An 18,149-nucleotide genomic window follows, 5' to 3' on the forward strand; every position below is an offset into this window, starting at 1 on the left:
TTTTATTTTTTATTATAAATATATTTAATATTTTTATTGTATTATATGATCTGATCTTTCAATTTTTTTGGTTTTTTTTAGTAATTTTTCTTTGCTTTGAGCTTTTTAAAAATTTAGGATAAATTAAAAAAATCATGAGTTGATATGAGAGAGACACAGTTTTTACTATTGATGAATATCTCTTTTTCTATACTTCCATACTTTTACCTAAATTAGTGATCTAAATAAATGATATTAGTGTTGATTTCCTCTTATAAACAGTATCTTCTTTGAAACAAAGGCTTAAAGTCACTTTTTTTTACCTTATGTCGTTTTCATTAAAAAAAAAATCTACCAATATGATAATTTGGGATAAAATTGTACTACTTATGCTTTAGAAAAAAGTGAGGTGGATGTTAGTCAAGTCCGAACAAAAACGCAACCTAAACAATTATTAAGATAAATGATAATTTAACCATTTTTAGAATTGTATAAATTTCTGATTGATTTTACGAGTTTGTAATTAAATATATATAATAAAAGATAAATTTAAAATTAAATAATATGAAAAAATTAAAATATATATAATTTGAATTATTAATGCCTGTACGGTAGGGAGAGGGTGGACTCCTGCAGGAATAAAACTCTATTATTTACATTTCCAGAAGCTTCCAAGGAAGCACCTTTTCGTTCTCTTTTTCTAGTTAGATTCAACCATTACTTCTCATCACTCTTCATAATTCCAAGTTAGAATCAAGATTGCACAAAAAAACCATAAAAATGAAGTTTGGGAAGGAATTTGCTGCACAAATGGTACCAGAATGGGAGCAAGCATACATGGACTATGGCTACCTAAAATCGCTCTTGAAAGAAATCATAGTTCAGAAGCAAAGAAACAGGCCTCATTCCAGTGCCACCCCATCAGTTCTAAAGAGAAAGTTATCACTCTACAGAACTTTCAGTGGCCTCACACAGAGGCATTACCAGCCCTCGAGCCCCGACCAGGATATTGAGAACCAACCCATTTTGGTGCACTCAGTGGTGCGAGATGGTCATGAAAATTTTGAAACTACCTTTCATATGAGCGCAGAAGAAGGTGGAGAGTACGAGTTGGTGTACTTCAGGAGACTTGATGACGAGTTCAACAAAGTGGTGAGGTTCTACAGGTCCAAAGTTGAAGAAGTAATGAAGGAAGCTGCTGAGTTGAACAAGCAAATGGATGCTTTGGTAGCATTCAGGGTAAAAGTTGAGAATCCAAATGAGTCATTTGATTGCTCAGTTGAGATGACTCGTCTTGCTTCTGATGTCTCTGCTTCAACCACAGTTTTGCATGCTAATACTCCCAGGGGAGTTCAGCTCAACAGTAAGTTTCCATCTTCATCTTCTACATTCTGTTAGTATGTGTGTTCTAGTTAATCTCAGTCACTGCTTGCTCAATTCTTTTCAACCAATTTTCACTTCACAGGAGTTCAATTCTATAATTTAAGGAAACGGTTGAAAAGATTTCTTTCATACCAGAAAGAGTAAAAACATACACTGACACACACTATAATAATATTATAATATTTAAAATAAAAATAAATTAAATATAATAAAACATTATTTTATTAATTTGTACAATGTATGTTTTTTATTTTTTGTGGGGTTAAGATATCACCACTCATAATTTAAATGTTTAGAGAGTATAGTTAGTCATTTCAATTTTCACTTTAAAGGTCAAAAGAAGTAATCTTAGTTACTAAAGTAAACCTATTTTTTCTTAGGAATATTTGCATATTTGGAGCAGACATTGAAATTGATGTGATAACAAATGCTATTTGCAATATGACCCCAGTCATTCAAAAATATCACTGATTTTATGTCGGTAGGTGCGTGTAACTTGTGGTTATCGTGTGGTGATTAAGTTTGAAAAAAAAATATAATGGTCGATCTTATCTGATTACTGTGGTTGGGTTGGGACACATCCATTATTGTTTACCAGGCATTGGGTTATGATTGATATTACATTTTTTATTACCAGTCTTAATATTTATTTATTTTATTTTATATGATTTTATTTATTATATAAAAATAATAATTATTTATAATACATTATATTATAATAAAAAGGGTTTGATTAATCAAACATTCTAAACAGTTGAATTATACGAATATGAACACTTTTTTTAATTTAGTCAAATATTTGTTAATTTATGTTTTGTTTTTTTTTTTTGCGACTGTACTTTTATTTTTTTTATTTTCATTATAAATTTTGTATTATGAATTTAAAATGTAATTAATGATAAAATAAAAAATAATTTAATATGAAGTACAAAATTTTATTCTATATTACTATAGATAAAGATAAATAAAATATGATAAAGCAAACCGTACAAACAGCTGAGCAACTCGCACTTGGCAAGGTTGAATAACTTAATATTTATTTATTATAAAAAATAAGTTACAAGTTTTTTTGGATAATTTTACGAAACTGTCCCATAATATTACCCTTCTTATTTAGACAGTGAGTAAGTTAAGTATCTAGGTTTGGTAAAACCCATAGTAACATGCAGATCTTTAATTTAGGACAAAGTTTAACATACATAATTATGTATTATATTTGGATTTATAGTTGAGTTTGAGACTCTTGAAATGTGTAATACTTATATTGGAAATTGAGAAATTGGTAGGGGAGACATGGTATAGTGTAGTAGTTTTGTTACCTGGCATGCTTAAGATTACAATAGGAGGATGACAAAGCGGGGGTCATGCGAGTTGCTTTTCACAACGCGCTATAAAGATGTAGGAGACAGACTTATTAATCTAGTCATTATGTTCCGCATAGTTCGCACGGGTTAATGATAGATAGGATGAATTGGTTCGCTGATCTGTATAAATAAAAAAGTTATTATTTTATTTTTTTCTGTTAAAAAATATCATACATTTTTCATTTATTATTGTAGTGTGATTTTTATTTTATTTTAAAAAATAATTTAATGTACTAATAAAAATGTAATGTTTTATTTTAATAATCTAAAAAAGTTAATATTAAGAGTAACATTGGATCTAGTTTTAAGTAAAGTCTTATATTTAAAATTTATTAATAAAAAAATAATATAAAAAAGAGATTTCAATAAAATACTCTTTAAAAAAATTAGTCTTCTTTATTAGAATATTTGTACCAAAACTTTTGATAAGATTTGATACATACAGTGAAAGAGGGAAAATAAATGCAAAAATAAAACTTTAATTATTTTTAATCAAACATTCTAACAATTCTCATACTAAATTCATATTTTGATCTTAATTTAATGAATTGAAACATGGATAAGATTTTATTTTTTTTAAAAAAAATATTTTTTTTTATAATTAATAAAATTTTAATTATTTTTTTTAAAAAAATTTCTTATGCGCGGGTTAACCCGTGGACTACCTCTTATGCGGGAGAGACTAGTAAAATGAATCTGCATGCCAAACACGAGACATGTCTATGTGGGACAGACCAAACACAAGATAATATATGCTCAGGGTATATGGTATATCTTAGTATATGCTACCACTTAAAGCTCTTTTAAGATGAATATTAAACAATTGAACTAATTTGATTAAAGCAAGAACTGTTATTGTGAATTACAAAATATATATATATATATATATAAATAAATTTGTGAAAGGAACGAGTGATGGAGAATAAAGCAATAACTCCTAAAAGAAAAAGACAAATCCTGAAGAAAGGTTGACGAGATAAGGGACAATTCTCACATTTCATCCAAGAATATTTCTGTGTATTATATCTCTCTGAAGGTTATTTTTCACCAATACTCATTCTGACTCATGACAGTGCCTCTTCCATCTAAATCAATCAATCTTGTCCTCAAGGTTGAAGCTAGCTCGATAGTCTGAATGAACGAATACATGAGGGACATATTGTTGCCCTCTAAATGATGGTTCCAGATTGCACTAACTAACTTGGTTGGACTATAGGACCCAACTCATTAGACATCGTGTTATTGACCATGAACACCTTTGCATAACTTCAACAAGCACACATGAAAAACTGGGTCATTTTTTGCAGTTGGCGACGATAACAACTTGTAAACAATTAGTTCTACTATTTCCATTATTGGGAAAGGTCCAAAAATATCAGACTCAAATTTCTATGTTTTGTGAAGGGTCGTTGATTGTTGTCTATATAACTGCAATTATAAAGGTAAGATGACCTTTTTGGTATCTTTATTTGTAATTTTTATTTAGCAATTGCATTTTTCAAACCGTCATAATAAAATTTTAAATGCATGTGCAATTGTGTTTGTTTGTAAGCTTTTGCCTGTACTAGTACAAAACAAGTCGTGGCAGGCCAATGGTGTCCTACTTTTTAGTAAGACATAATTTACTATTTGCCTGTGTTTAGAAGTTCCATGATTACAATATGCAATATATCAGTTTTGCTTTTATCCTTTTTATTCCTATGTCTATGATTTACTTTTTGTTGTGCTTAGGGGTTTCATAATTAGAGTATAGCATTTATCAGTTTTGCTTCTATCCTTTTTTACTCGTATTACTACGCATGTTGGTTTTTATATTTCACATACTGGTTTTGCTTTTCCCTGCATCTGATGGCATAATCTTATAGTATCATTTGATGAATCCATCTTATAACCTCATCTCATAACATCATTATAGTATACTAAATTCCAATGTTTAAAGTGAATGGTAGAGAAGTTCTCAGTTTATGCGTTGAGTCATTTTCTGGTGCATGGACAGGAAGGATTTCCACGGTAATTGAAGATATCAGAGAGGAAGGAAGTTCCCATGATGGACATTTAGAGAAGTTTGACAATTTTGTCGAAGGTAAAGTGATTGAAACTACTAACAAAAAAGTTGAAGTACAGAACAAGAAGAAGAATATCAAACCTATCAAACCCATCAAACCTGCTTCTGTGGATATACTTAATCGAGTGCAGCTAAATAACACATATGAGACTCCTCGTTCAACTATAAGAGGCATCATCAATTACCCTGGCCAAGCAGAGTTAAATTTCAACAAGGAAAATTTGAGCAAAGTAGAAGAAACACTCAAACGGGCTTTTGTTGAGTTTTATCAGAAGCTTCGACTTCTAAAGAACTACACGTTGTAGACGCTATCACAATCTCTTTTACATCAATAGTTGTGTTATCTTAACGTTTCTTATGGATTTGTATTTACTTCATGAAACAGATTTCTAAATGCGTTGGCATTTTCAAAGATAATGAAGAAATATGACAAGGTAATTACTAAACTTTCAAAAACTTGAAGCAAGAAACAAAATTGCCTATTCACCTCGATTTTTTTCATGCTTTAGATCACATCAAGAGGTGCAGCAAAAGCTTACATGAAAATGGTTGATAACTCCTGCCTTGGGAGCTCTGATGAGGTGAGAATTGCATATATGGACCTAAGCCTTGGCATCATCATTTTGAATGCATTATTACTTAGTTTTATGAAACTCTTTTCCCTGCAGGTCACCAGGCTTATGGAGAGGGTGGAAAATGTATTCATTAAGCACTTTTCCAACTCAAATCGAAATAAAGGAATGAGCATCCTGCGACCTAAACCAAAGAGAGAAAGGCACAGGATTACATTTTCCATGGGTAAACCAGTACTTGATGTGTGTGTGTACATGTTACATAGATATGCATAAAAAAATATGGAATTTTGGTGTGCAATGTGTACTAACTTTGTATATTCGCAAACTTCATGAGAAATCATTACATGGTTCAAGATTATCACACATATTCATGGTCTTGAAACAATCTTCACATGACATGTAACTGGTGCTCAGGTTTTTCTGCCGGATGCACTGCTGCTCTAATAGTGGCTCTTATTCTAATTGTCCGTACGCGTAAAGTCATGGATCATTCAGGAAGTAGCAAATACATGGAAATCATGTTTCCTCTTTACAGGCAAATTTATATGCTGATTTTGAAATATACATCTTGTCTGTCTGTAATGTGAAAAGGAAGCAGAAAAATTATAGCTAACTTGTCGTTTTCAAACTCTGCAGTTTATTTGGATTTGTAGTTTTACACATGCTGATGTACGCTGCTAATATATACTTCTGGAGGCGATACAGAGTGAACCATTCATTCATATTTGGTTTTAAGCAAGGCACTGACTTAGGCTACAATCAAGTCCTTCTCCTTAGTTTTGCCCTGGCAGCATTGGCACTAACCAGCGTGCTAGTAAATCTAGACATGCAAATAGATCCTGTGACAAAAGATTACAAATTATTCACTGAACTTTTGCCCGTTATCTTGGTTCTAGTAAGGCTATTAGTCCATCACATTAAGTTTGTCAGAGTCCTTTTGTAAAGTTACGTAGTGAATTCATTTCTACTCTGCAGATTGTGATTTCCGTTTTATTATGCCCATTAAACATCGTATATCGATCAAGCCGAGTGTTCTTCCTTGCATCTCTGTTTCACTGCATCTGTGCTCCTCTATACAAGGTAAAGAGAAATTGTAGCCAAGATAAGTTACTAAAGATCCCCATTTATTTTGAAAATGATTTTGCTCGGATCTCTTAACACTGCTTCAGGTCACACTGCCAGATTTCTTCATGGCAGATCAATTTACAAGTCAGGTCAGTGAAAGCCATGGGATTATACTTTACTTTTCTGCCTCTAATGTTACAGCTTGTAGTACCATTTTCCCTTCCATGATCAATGTCACTCAGATAATATAATTTCTTTACCTATTCAGGTTCAAGCCTTGAGAAGTTTTGAGTTCTACATATGCTACTATGGTTGGGGTGACTTCAAACACAGAGAAACAAATTGCAAGTCAACAAGGGTATTCATAGCTTTCTCATTCATTGTCGCTGTGATTCCATACTGGTCTCGCTTTCTTCAGGTACACACTTCATTCCATTTTCCTCCGCACACATTCTAGCTGTAGGTCTTAAAAACAAGAATACAGGTATGCATGGAGCATTTGGAAGGGTTTCTATCACATAAGCAAGTGTGTACTATATATGTTTTCTTGTATAAGTGCTTATGGAAAAAGTTCATCCAAACATGAAGTATAATAACAGTTAACTTAAGCTGTTTATTGAAACATGCTCTTGATTAAGAAAGTAAATGTGCATGGTCTTGATTAAGAAATGATTGAGACTGTCAAATGATGTTCTTCTTTTTCATGCCAGTGCCTAAGGCGACTTTACGAGGAGAAAGATATAATGCAAGGATATAACGGGTTGAAGTATTTCCTCACTATTGCAGCTGTTTGCCTAAGAACAGCTGATTCTCTTGATGGAGGATGGCGTTGGAAAGTGATGGCCTGGATATTCTCAATATCTACAGCCATTTTCTCCACATATTGGGACCTTGTCATAGATTGGGGCCTCCTCCAAAGACATTCCAAGAACCGATGGCTCAGAGACAAACTCCTACTCCCTCATAAAAGTGTATATTTCGCAGCTGTGGTATGAACTTAACAACGGGAACAAAAACTTATTCGACTTGGATATTTTCTAAGATGTTTATGTTAAATTTCTGCTTTTCTTTCTAAAAAATAATCTACACACTCAGTTTGTAGTTTGACTTGTCGCTGCTAGTATAAACTATGTTAAACAAAAATTTAACTGTTACTTAAACATAGGTCTATGCTAATAATATGATGTTTCTGTGAAGAATCCAAATATGTGTTTGAGTTCGATATTAAGTAGAAATGAGAAATGCTAATAATACGATGTTTCTGAGAAGAATATAAGTATGTGTTTGAGTTATGATAAAGTTGAGCAAAACAAAAAAACTCTTTATCTTAAACTCATTATAATATCTTACATGGGTTACTTGTAGCTGAACTTATATGAACAAGTTTAAAAAGTGAATTTGGAGAAACTAATATGAGAGAGTTTCTTCTATTGAAAAAATTCACTTAAACATGCTTGCATAATATATATACCATTCTCAATAGACAATATGGATTGCTTTTTTAGTGTGTTTTATTTGTGGAAGTTGATGATTTGTTGAAACCATACACAGGTGCTGAATGTCTTGTTAAGGTTTGCATGGTTACAGACAATATTGAATTTCAAATTCTCCTTCTTGCATAGACAAGCCATGATCAGCATTGTTGCCAGCTTAGAGATCATTCGTCGTGGCTTATGGAACTTCTTTAGGTAACCAAGAGGAAAACAACATCTTGGTAGTTCTGTTTTGCATGCCACAAAGGAAAAATATTTTATTTGTACTGCATTTAAAAAGTTCATTTGCATCATGTATTCATTCTTACACTTACGTGATTCAGGGTGGAGAATGAGCATTTGAACAATGTTGGCAAGTACCGTGCATTCAAGTCTGTGCCTCTACCCTTCAACTACAACGAAGATGATGAAGATGGAGATAAGGAGGAGTAATTTGGCAGGAACATGCAATAGAAATGCTTGAACGTCTACATACAAATTTGAAAAACAAAAAACGAGTGGTCACTGGAAGAAACAGCAAAATTTGGATCTAACTTTTTTCATCTACATCTCCCAAATGACTTCATCTTGTTTTCTTTTTCTTATGCTCTCAGTTCCTACACCACCATTGGTTACTACTGCAATGTTTTACGGTCGTTTTATAACATTTTGTGATTTCCTAACAATTAAGAGTATAAAAAATCATGTTAATCAGCATGGCATTTCTACAAATCAATTAAATAATAGTCATATCTTATAATTTTAAATTTAGCATCGTATTTTATTCTATTTTTTTGGTTTCCTCCTCAATCTTTTATGATTAAAAGAAAAGCTTAATTTAAGTTTTTGTTTCTATAAAATTATTTAGAAAATTAAAAGAAAATTAAAAGAAAATTAAAATTCTAGAAACTTTAACTAACAATTTTTAGAATTATAAAAACAATATAGAAAAGCAAACACAAGATATGCCATCGAGTAAAATAATCTTTATGCACCTAGTACAGACAACTTTTAGAAAATTAATTTAATGTAACATGTGGTGTCATCTCTCATTATATGAAGTTCGTAAAAATTCAAATGAAGTTTCTTTCCATCAAATTCATTACTACATTATTCAAAACTCATTTACATTACCCATCATATCTAAATTTACCTTCTACAACCACATAAAGTTACCTTTTACAACCACATAGATTAGGACATTTACCTTTTTTCACTTTTTAATAATAACACCCAACTATTTTCATAAAAATTTTCCTACTATATTCCATACCAATCCCAACAATTTCCTAACCAAATGACTAATATCATTCATTCTTCATCTATTCTTGCACATGGGAGAAAACTAAGATTGTAAACATGAAAATAGTTTTTTCTCTCAAGATTTATCGGAGACTGTGGAAGATGACATCATTGCTCCCATGGAAAAGTAGAAATACTCAAGAACATTATATTTTCTACAAGTGGTAGATACAATTTTTTCAAGAACAATCTCACAAGTGTCAAAGAGAGATAGAACACACTACTAGAGTTTCAAGAAAGTGTAAAGGTAAGGATCGTTAGGTCTCTATTAGGTGAGTTTGAGTTATTAAGTATGACAAAATTAGAAATCATTAAAGATTAGTCAGTAAAATGAGAGCATGTGGAAAATTATTGTTGACAAAAAAATTACGAGAAAATTATAATTTCTATTTTCTATAATTGTGATGCAATCGTAATAACAATTATTGGTAACATAACTGATAGTGTCTCTTGAAACATACAGCAATGATTAAAAAATATAACGATGATTATATTGAAAAAAATCATAAAAAATAAATTTATAGTAATTTTCTTGCAGGTTCATAAAATCTTATGAAATATTAGTAAGAAATTTTCTACTAAATATAAATAGTTTTTAAAGAAATTTAAGAAATGGAATCAAATCCACTAAAATTTATTGAGAAACTTGATGAGAATTCCTAGAAGATGGTATCCCATTAAAGAAAAGGAAAAGAGGTAAAAAAAGAGATCTAAGGGAAAAAAATTGTAAAACTGTGTGGTTGTTTAAAATGGCTAAATAATTATTCACAAAAGTGTCTATAGTCACATGAGAAACACTGATGGAATGCGAGCCAGAGGCAGTACATCCTTTCCGGTAAGCAGTACGTGTGGGTGTGCTTATTTGAGAGTCACCAAGGAAGTAGTAGAAATGTCATAGAGTTGAAGAATATGCAATCGGAGAGAAGGAAGAGAGAAAGAGTCACGAGTCATGTAAGAGCAATTGAAATATTATTGTGTGAAAAATATTCTATGTAGATGAAAAATACAACTCAAAAACAAAAAAGAGATATGGTGATAATCGGCATCTCAACATTCTCTCCTCAAGTTGGATTATGTATGCTCATTATACCAAGCTTTTTAACAAAATTTTGAAAAAATGACCCAGTTTACGATTTTTGTAAACATATAAGCTAGTTGATTGGAAGATCGAATGGGTAATAGATGTAGATTTTTATCTTGTATCTTCTCATGAATCACATGACAATCTATGTCAATGTGTTTCGTTCTTTCATGGAAGTTGGGGTTATGGGCGATGTGACAAGTTGATTGGTTGTTGAAATAGAGAGTAACATGATCAAAGGGTTGTGTATAAAGGTCACGAAGAAGATAGTTGATCCATTGTAGTTCACAAGCAGTAGCTGTAAGCGCTCTGTATTCGACTTTAGAGGAAGAGCGAGAAACATTGTTTTGTTTCTTTGTCTTCCATGAGATGAGTGATGCCCCTAAGAAAATGTCTCAGTCTGAGTTGTTGAAGGCCTTTATGTGCACTTCAAATTTAGCATAAAAAATAGTCTAAGTTCATGATTGGATTTGATGTAATGAAGAACATGTTGTGCAACTTGTTGATGATGAATTGTGGGTTCTTGAACAAATTGACTTAGAATTTGAACATCAAAACTTATATTTGGCCTAGTGTTGATGAGATATAAGAGTTTGTCAATGAGTCTTATATAGGGATTGCGATTTTGTAGCTTATCTACAATTTCAAAAAGAATTTTGGTGTTGGACATAAGAGGAGTAAAACAAGGTTTACTTGCAAGCATCCAAAATTCATTTCCTTTAACATAAATGAATTCCTTTCTTAGATCTAGCCACCTCAAGTCCATCATCTTAGTTCTTCAAGATCTTTGATATTAAAAGATTCATTTAAAAAAATTAATTCTCTCAATTTATTGTAAGAAATTTCCTACAAGAAGGATATCATCAACATAAGCAAGTAAAACAATGAGAGAATTTTTAGTTTTTCTAATAAAGAGAGAATAATCATATTTAAATTGTGTAAAACTGAAATTGGTGAGGAAAGAGGATAGCATAGCAAACCACTGTCTGTTGGTCTGTTTAAGTCCATATAGGGACTTTGTGACTCTACAAACTTGGTTATGTCTTTCGGTAATTAACCTTGTAGGAGATGTCATATACACTTTTTCATTAACATCTCCATGCAAGAATGCATTGTTAACATCTAATTGACGTAAAAATTATCTAACTAGTCAATCCCTCCAAGTTAAATGTAACCCTTGGCAACAAGTTGGGTCTTATATCCCTCAATAGTTCCATTAGCTTTTGTGTTTGATCTTGTAAACCCAATTACATCCAATATGTGTTTCTCCTGCTGGTAGATCAGTGAGGTATCGGGTGTGATTTTCTTGTATAGCTTTAATCTCCGTATTCATGGTAGTAATTCACTTAGTATGTTTAAATGCTTGTTCAAAAGATTGAAGTTCAGTGTTAGAAGATATAACAAGATTTTAATTTAGATATTTCTCAAATGAATGCTTGTAAGATAAAACAAAAGATATATGATATGGAGTCTTAAAATTGTTCTTATTTTATTCAGTGGTTATGGAACTGTTAACCTTAGAAAAGATTGTATTCTCTTTTCACTGGTTGATCTTATCAGATTATCACTTGTTGGTCTGTTATGGCATTCTTCTTGAATCTCCTAGTCTTGGTTGTGAATCTCTTCTTCAATATTGACTAATTGTTGTCTAAATTTTCCTTGATAGAAAAAAAATATGATCTTTATAACTAGTAGGTCCTCTATCAGTGTTAGTAAAGATGATACTATCATTATTAAGGGTTCTAGTAAAAAAAAAAAAAAAACTAATTTGAGTAACAGGGTCATGGTTAGCGTCAGGAGCATCGTCATAAATTTTATAAGGAAAGATATTTTCCTATTTTCCGTATCCAACAACACATATCCTTTAATTCCTTATTTATATCTAATGAAATCACATTTCCTAGATCTAGGTTCAATCTTAATATGATTATGTTCAAGATTGGAAGCAAAATAAAGAGATCCAAATATTTTCAAATCAAGATAAGTAGGAGGTATTTTATGTAATAGTTTATAAGAAGATTTTTTTTTAGAATATAGAAGGTATCCCTGATTATTAAGCATGTGCAACAACATCCGACCAATAATTTTTGGGTAAACCAAATTGAAAAAGAAACTGCAAGTTATGTTAAAAATGTGTTGATGTTTTAACATAGTTCTGTTTATGTAAAATCTACAAGATTGTTTTTATGTAAAATCCAAATTTATCATACAATTCAATAAAATCAAACTCCTTACAATTTTGACACCATATTTAAACTAATCTTTAACATATATGACACAATTGTATAAAAAAACTTTAGTTTCGACTTTCGATTTTATAAAATATATCTAAGTGTGTCTAGTATGAGCATCAACAATGGTTAGAAAATATTTATGCCTATTAACATAAGGAATACCAATAGGACCCATATATAAACAATTAAGGATTAAAAGCATTTAAGGAATATGTATTACTTTGCTGAAAGGGGAGTTTATGTTGTTTGGCATAATAAAATACCACAAGAAGTCTTAGAAACAAAATTCACACAGGGAAAATTCTTGCAAATGTATTCAATAGTTTTGCTACTAGGATATCCTAATCTTTATTCTTGCAAATGTATTTAATAGTTTTGCTACTAGGATGTCTTAATCTTTAATGCCAAAGATCAATATTATTTTCATTACAATTAAGAATAGTATTGACCGAAAAACCATTCTTCTATAATTCAAGATGAAAATTATGAAGATAGTATAATCCTTGGCATAGATCAACTTGTCCAATCATCTTGGATGAAATGTTGTCATGAATCTAACATTTCTTAAGAGAAAAAAAAACTGTTTACAGTTTAAATCTTTAATAAGCTTGTGAATATAAATAATATTTAATGAAAATTTAGTTATATATAAAATATTGAATTTGAACAATTCCAGCATAATGGACAATGATAAAGGAACTGTTAGGTAGTTTTATATTGATAGGTCTAATTTTGTAAATAACAGTAAAATGTTCTTTAAGATATGTCACATGGTTAATAGCACCAGTGTCAAGGATCCAGGAATTCTGACCCTTTACTTGTGTTTCTGGTGTAGTAGTTTCATTACTGTACCTTTTGAATCTAATTGACATTTATTGCTTGTTGTTGAGGATTCTAAAAGTTGTAAAAGCCTTTGCAACTGATCAGTAGTAAAAGAATTTCTTTCTTGTTTCTCTTCTTGAGAGTGGCTATGATGTAAAGAATCATTCTATACATTTAGATTGTAGACTCTATCTTTATTAGTAATAAATTGTTCAATCTTTTGTTTGTACCATGAAGGATATCCATGTTTAGAATAACAATCATCCACAACATGATTCATTTTATGATAGTAAAAGTATTGCTTGACCTGATTATTTGATCTGCTTCTGTCTCTCCCTTGACCACACCATGCATTTCCTCTTCCTTGAGTTTTCCAAAAAATCTAATTTTGATTGATTTTGGGGTTTCCAAGAACCTTTTTCTTTTTGTTTCCAATTAGCTTGTTTATAATTGGTATTCAAAAGAACCTTTATTTTTGAAGTAGCACTTGTAAGTTGTCTTTCCTGTTGAATCACTAAAGAAAAAACTTTGTTTATGTTGGGAAGAGGGTCCATAAGGAGGATTTGAGTTTTAACAATATTGTAAATCTTACCAAGACCTTTTAAAAAACACATGACATACTCAGAATCTCTGTATTGAACAAAGATTTTAGACAATGCACAATTCAAAGGAATATTACAAACACAACTAGGTATAGGCCTAAGATATCCAGGTTCCTCCCAAAGATTTTTTAGATCAGTACAAAATTGAATTACATTTCTTTCTGTCTGTTCAATGGAATGTACTTCCTGAAGTAAATATGAGATTCGAAAATAGTCCCCCTTAGAAAATCTTTCTGTCAAATCTTCCCAAAGATTATTGGCAACATCAATATACATTACATGCCCAAAAATTTGTGGTGTTAAAGGTTCTTGAAATCCAAGAAAGGACCATCACATTACATCTTTCTCAGACCTCAAAATTAGGATTGTTACTACTAGTTTAGAAATATTATCATCAACAAATTTTAGCTTGTTTTTGGATAAAAGAGTCATCTTCATATATCTACTCCAAGTGTCACAGTTAGTTGGAGAAACAAGAATCAATCTTGGATTTTCTCCAGGATGCAAATAATAATAAAAAAGTTTCTAATAAAGGTGACTTCATTGTTCCTTAATAGAAAAATATCAAGAAAGGATAAAGAAAAAACAACAACAGAAGCAAAGTAAGTCTTAACCTGCTCTAATACCATCTAGAAGATGGCAACCTATTAAAGAAATGGCAAAAAGGTAAAAAAGAGATCTAGGGACAAAATCATAAAATTGTGTGGTTATTCAAAAGGGGCAAAATAATTCTTCATATAAGCATCTACATTCACACGAGAAAACATCCATTGAGGTTGATGAAGATGGAGAAGATGCAATCGAAGCGAAGGAAGAGAGGAAGAGCCATGGGTCAGGTAAGAGCAATTGAACTGGAATATTATTGTGTAAAAAACATTCTATGTAGATGAAAACACAACCTAAAACATGTTTATATAGGTTTTGGAAGACCCAAAAGCAAAAAAATATACTGGTGATAACCGGTGTCTCAACAATATTATTAAGTAATTTACTTTTCAACTTTATGGTACATAAGGAATTCATGAATATTGTTAGTTAGATTATTAAGAAAACTCCATTTGAATAGATAAGTGTGACGTGAGGCACTTGGTCACTTAGGAACCTCAAAGTGCAAGGCCCTCCTCATCACCAAGTTCCTCATGTGCTAAACATCTTCCTCAATCTCAAACCACCAGCAGTAAAGTACTAGAAGGTTTTTCGTGACATTAGAGAGATTTAAGGTGTTCAAAGAAGATATTAAGAGAGATGGTGGATGGATCTTTGAAAGTAGAACAAGAGGAACTAATGAAAATGTCAACAAGTATTAAAGTGCTAAAGCTTTTAAGAAATTAAAATTCATGAATAGAAATTTGAAACATTAAAAACGACATTGAAAAAAAATATATTAAATAACATGTTACATTTCATAAGAAAAGGATCTAGAGTATGCAATATTCTAAAATGAGGCATTTTTAACCTGAGCAAAAACTAAACAACAACCCCACCATCAAAATCCTTTTCGACCATCTTCCAATTTGAGTTTTGATATGACCATTTTAGGTCAAGTATACACTCTTATTATATGACCTACAAACTTTCTCAATAAGCAAGATTGTATATATCTTAGGAAATAAAGATACACTGATAGCAATAGAAAATCAAAAGGTAATACATATACTAATGAGTCAATTGTAGTCATCCAACATCTCAAATCCTATTCGTTGTTCAACTTAAACTTCATTGGTTAAGCCATATAAAACATGTTATTTAGACAAAAATAATGATATCTCACTTGTTACCATAAACTTATCATCACATCCTTTGAAATGAATAAATTTAGTCATATTTATCTTTTCACATTGCACTATTTAATCAATGCCTTTGATTGAAGCAATTGGACAATTTTGAATTTAAAGGTACCTTGATTTTGATTCTATATGCTTCATTATTATATATTCCCCTTTTCCTCCTTTAAGGGATATACAAAATTAGTGGTTAACAAGAGCTTTGAAATTGTATTATGAGAATTAAAGAGTTTTAATTAGTTGACAATTTTAAACACACCCTAACTTCTTTAACTAAACTAAATTAAAAACTGTTTTACTACCAAGTGAGAGAATCCAACCAAATATACCATCCATCTCTTTAATTGCTCCTAACAATCCTTTAATTATTACTAACCACCCTTTAATTGTTGCTAAAGAGACTAATGTGATAATAGAGTTATAATTCAAGAATCTATTTAAATATTCATTAAACACTGTTACTTTGTCAAACTATTTGAATAATTCGACAAAAATCAGGCTGCAGACTTGTATTCGTCCAACTTGCGTTTTGTCAAACCATTTCAAATATTTTCTTGACTTTTTATTTCCTTCAATCAATTTTTTAAACATAAATAAAAAAATAAAAAATTATCAATGAAATAACTTCGTATGATATGAGACATTTATTATAAATTTAAAATACAATTTATTAGGCTAAAAATGTTTATTTATCATAACTTTTAATTACAATATAAAATAACTAGTTATCCTGTACACAGATTAAAATACTCGTAGTATTTACACAAATAAGACATTTATAAAAATAATGAAACTCCATGTAATATATTTAATTTTTAAAAATTCACAAAAAAATTAAAAAATGCTCCAGCTAAAGTTATTAGATTTGAAGATATATAAATCAATACGTAGGGTGTATTTTGGATTAAATTAGATTTACAATACCCAGTCTGATAATATAATCAGTATACACTAATTTTGAACCAACGTTATCATAATCTTCAAATTAAGGTATATAATTAGTAAGCACAGGTCGATTAACACGCTAGATTAAGTCTTTGATGATTCAGTAAACTGTAAAAGTCAGCAATGTGTTTTTTAAACGAAAAAGTCCATTCAAATTTTAGATAAAACATTTGTTTGGTACGTGTTTAGAACTTTTAGAGATGTTTATATAAAACTACAAGTAAAGGGTATCTCGTTATTTCAAACCCATTCCAAACTAAATTATGATCGTGGAAAATTAATTAGTCTTTGAAGTTATTGAAGGATTTTATAAATTTTAATAAAAAAGTACATGATTTGTTGTTCTTTTAACCTTAATTCAACATGCGTGTTATACTTATTTATATTGGATCAGTTTTTGTTTTAAGAAAATGAGCAAAGTATTTTATTCTAATAAATATAATTTCTCATAAAAGTGCCAATAATCAATATTAAATAAATTATACATATTTTATCATTAACTTATATGGTTTATTTTATCGTCAGATATTAATTTTTATTTTTTTGTTAAAAAATATCATAGCTGAATGCTGACAAAAAAAAAATCATAGGATCTGAATAATACATTATAGGGTCATTAATTAATACCTAAGCCTACAACGTAAGGAAAAACCATTATGGTTTTAAATAAGAAAGTTAAAGATAGAGAAATTCTTTCTTTTCTTTACTTTTAAAATAAAAGGTTAGTGTTTTTAGACCATATATAAATGCATACTCTCTTTTTTTTTTTGCTAATAAAGAAAAGGGATCTAACTCCTTCTCAAAAGAATTAAATTCGGGATTTTCATTCTTATCAATGTTAACAGAGACAAAATATTTTGAGAATATAAAATTATGTTATAACAATTAGATATGTATAATAAATGTTTTAAATACAAATTATATTGATAAATAATTTATATTATAATGTAAAATTATTTTAGCTATTGGTAATTTAAAATAATTTAAATTTAAAATCTATCAAACAATAAATTAAAAAACCAAAGATTAAAATTTAAAAAATGCTTTAATTAAAAATATAAAAATAATCTTTTATCAAAGAATACTCCAACAAATATGTCCATTTTCCAGTCTATGAGAAAGTTAAACAAGAGCAGAAGCTAAAGATGGAGCTTGGATTGGGTGCAACCACCCTAACCACTTTAAAGCTATTTAAGCAGTGTATTAAGTCTTAACCACCAAACACCATTAAACTTTTTATTTTCATTCTTGTATGTATAAAAGTTGTACCTAAAAATAACTAAGGCAACTAATTACAAAATACTCATTAACAAATACCTTCCTTTTAAATATACTTAAAACAGGATCAATTAACATAAAAAAAAACAAGCCGATAAAAAAAACATAAAAGAAACAAAATAAAGTATGAAAGAATAATCAAAGGCTACATATACATTATTTTTTCCCTCTAACAATGTGAATATATAAGACATATTA

General features: G+C 30.1%; 1 protein-coding gene across 2 annotated transcripts; it reads left to right on the top strand.

Annotated features, from left to right (window-relative positions):
* The first annotated feature begins 598 nt into the window (after window positions 1-598).
* LOC137811537 (phosphate transporter PHO1 homolog 3) lies at window positions 599-8,620 on the top strand. Of its 2 annotated transcripts, none has more exons than XM_068613326.1 (13): window positions 599-1,342; window positions 4,723-5,089; window positions 5,177-5,225; window positions 5,301-5,372; window positions 5,460-5,589; window positions 5,781-5,901; window positions 6,003-6,261; window positions 6,342-6,446; window positions 6,536-6,580; window positions 6,700-6,849; window positions 7,142-7,420; window positions 7,983-8,119; window positions 8,248-8,620. In XM_068613326.1, exons 1-13 carry the CDS (start codon window positions 760-762, stop codon window positions 8,354-8,356), a joined length of 2,406 nt encoding a protein of 801 aa, XP_068469427.1. In that variant the 5' UTR covers window positions 599-759; the 3' UTR covers window positions 8,357-8,620. The 2 variants fall into 2 exon arrangements, with proteins under 2 accessions (XP_068469427.1, XP_090154742.1); XM_090298616.1 differs by lacking the exon at window positions 599-1,342 and adding an exon at window positions 4,034-4,168.
* Window positions 8,621-18,149: the final 9,529 nt, after the last annotated feature.

This window comes from Phaseolus vulgaris, chromosome 2 (genome assembly GCF_051622355.1).
Source record: "Phaseolus vulgaris cultivar YP4 chromosome 2, ASM5162235v1, whole genome shotgun sequence".
Classification (NCBI taxonomy): Eukaryota; Viridiplantae; Streptophyta; class Magnoliopsida; order Fabales; family Fabaceae; genus Phaseolus; species Phaseolus vulgaris.

Excerpts from the sequence above, each read along its gene's own strand:
- LOC137811537 (XM_068613326.1), top strand. The coding sequence starts at position 760 with ATGAAGTTTGGGAAGGAATTTGCTGCACAAATGGTACCAGAATGGGAG. Across the intron at positions 5,226-5,300 it reads TAATGAAGAAATATGACAAG|ATCACATCAAGAGGTGCAGC; the intron begins GTAATTACTAAA and ends TTCATGCTTTAG. Across the intron at positions 5,590-5,780 it reads CAGGATTACATTTTCCATGG|GTTTTTCTGCCGGATGCACT; the intron begins GTAAACCAGTAC and ends ACTGGTGCTCAG.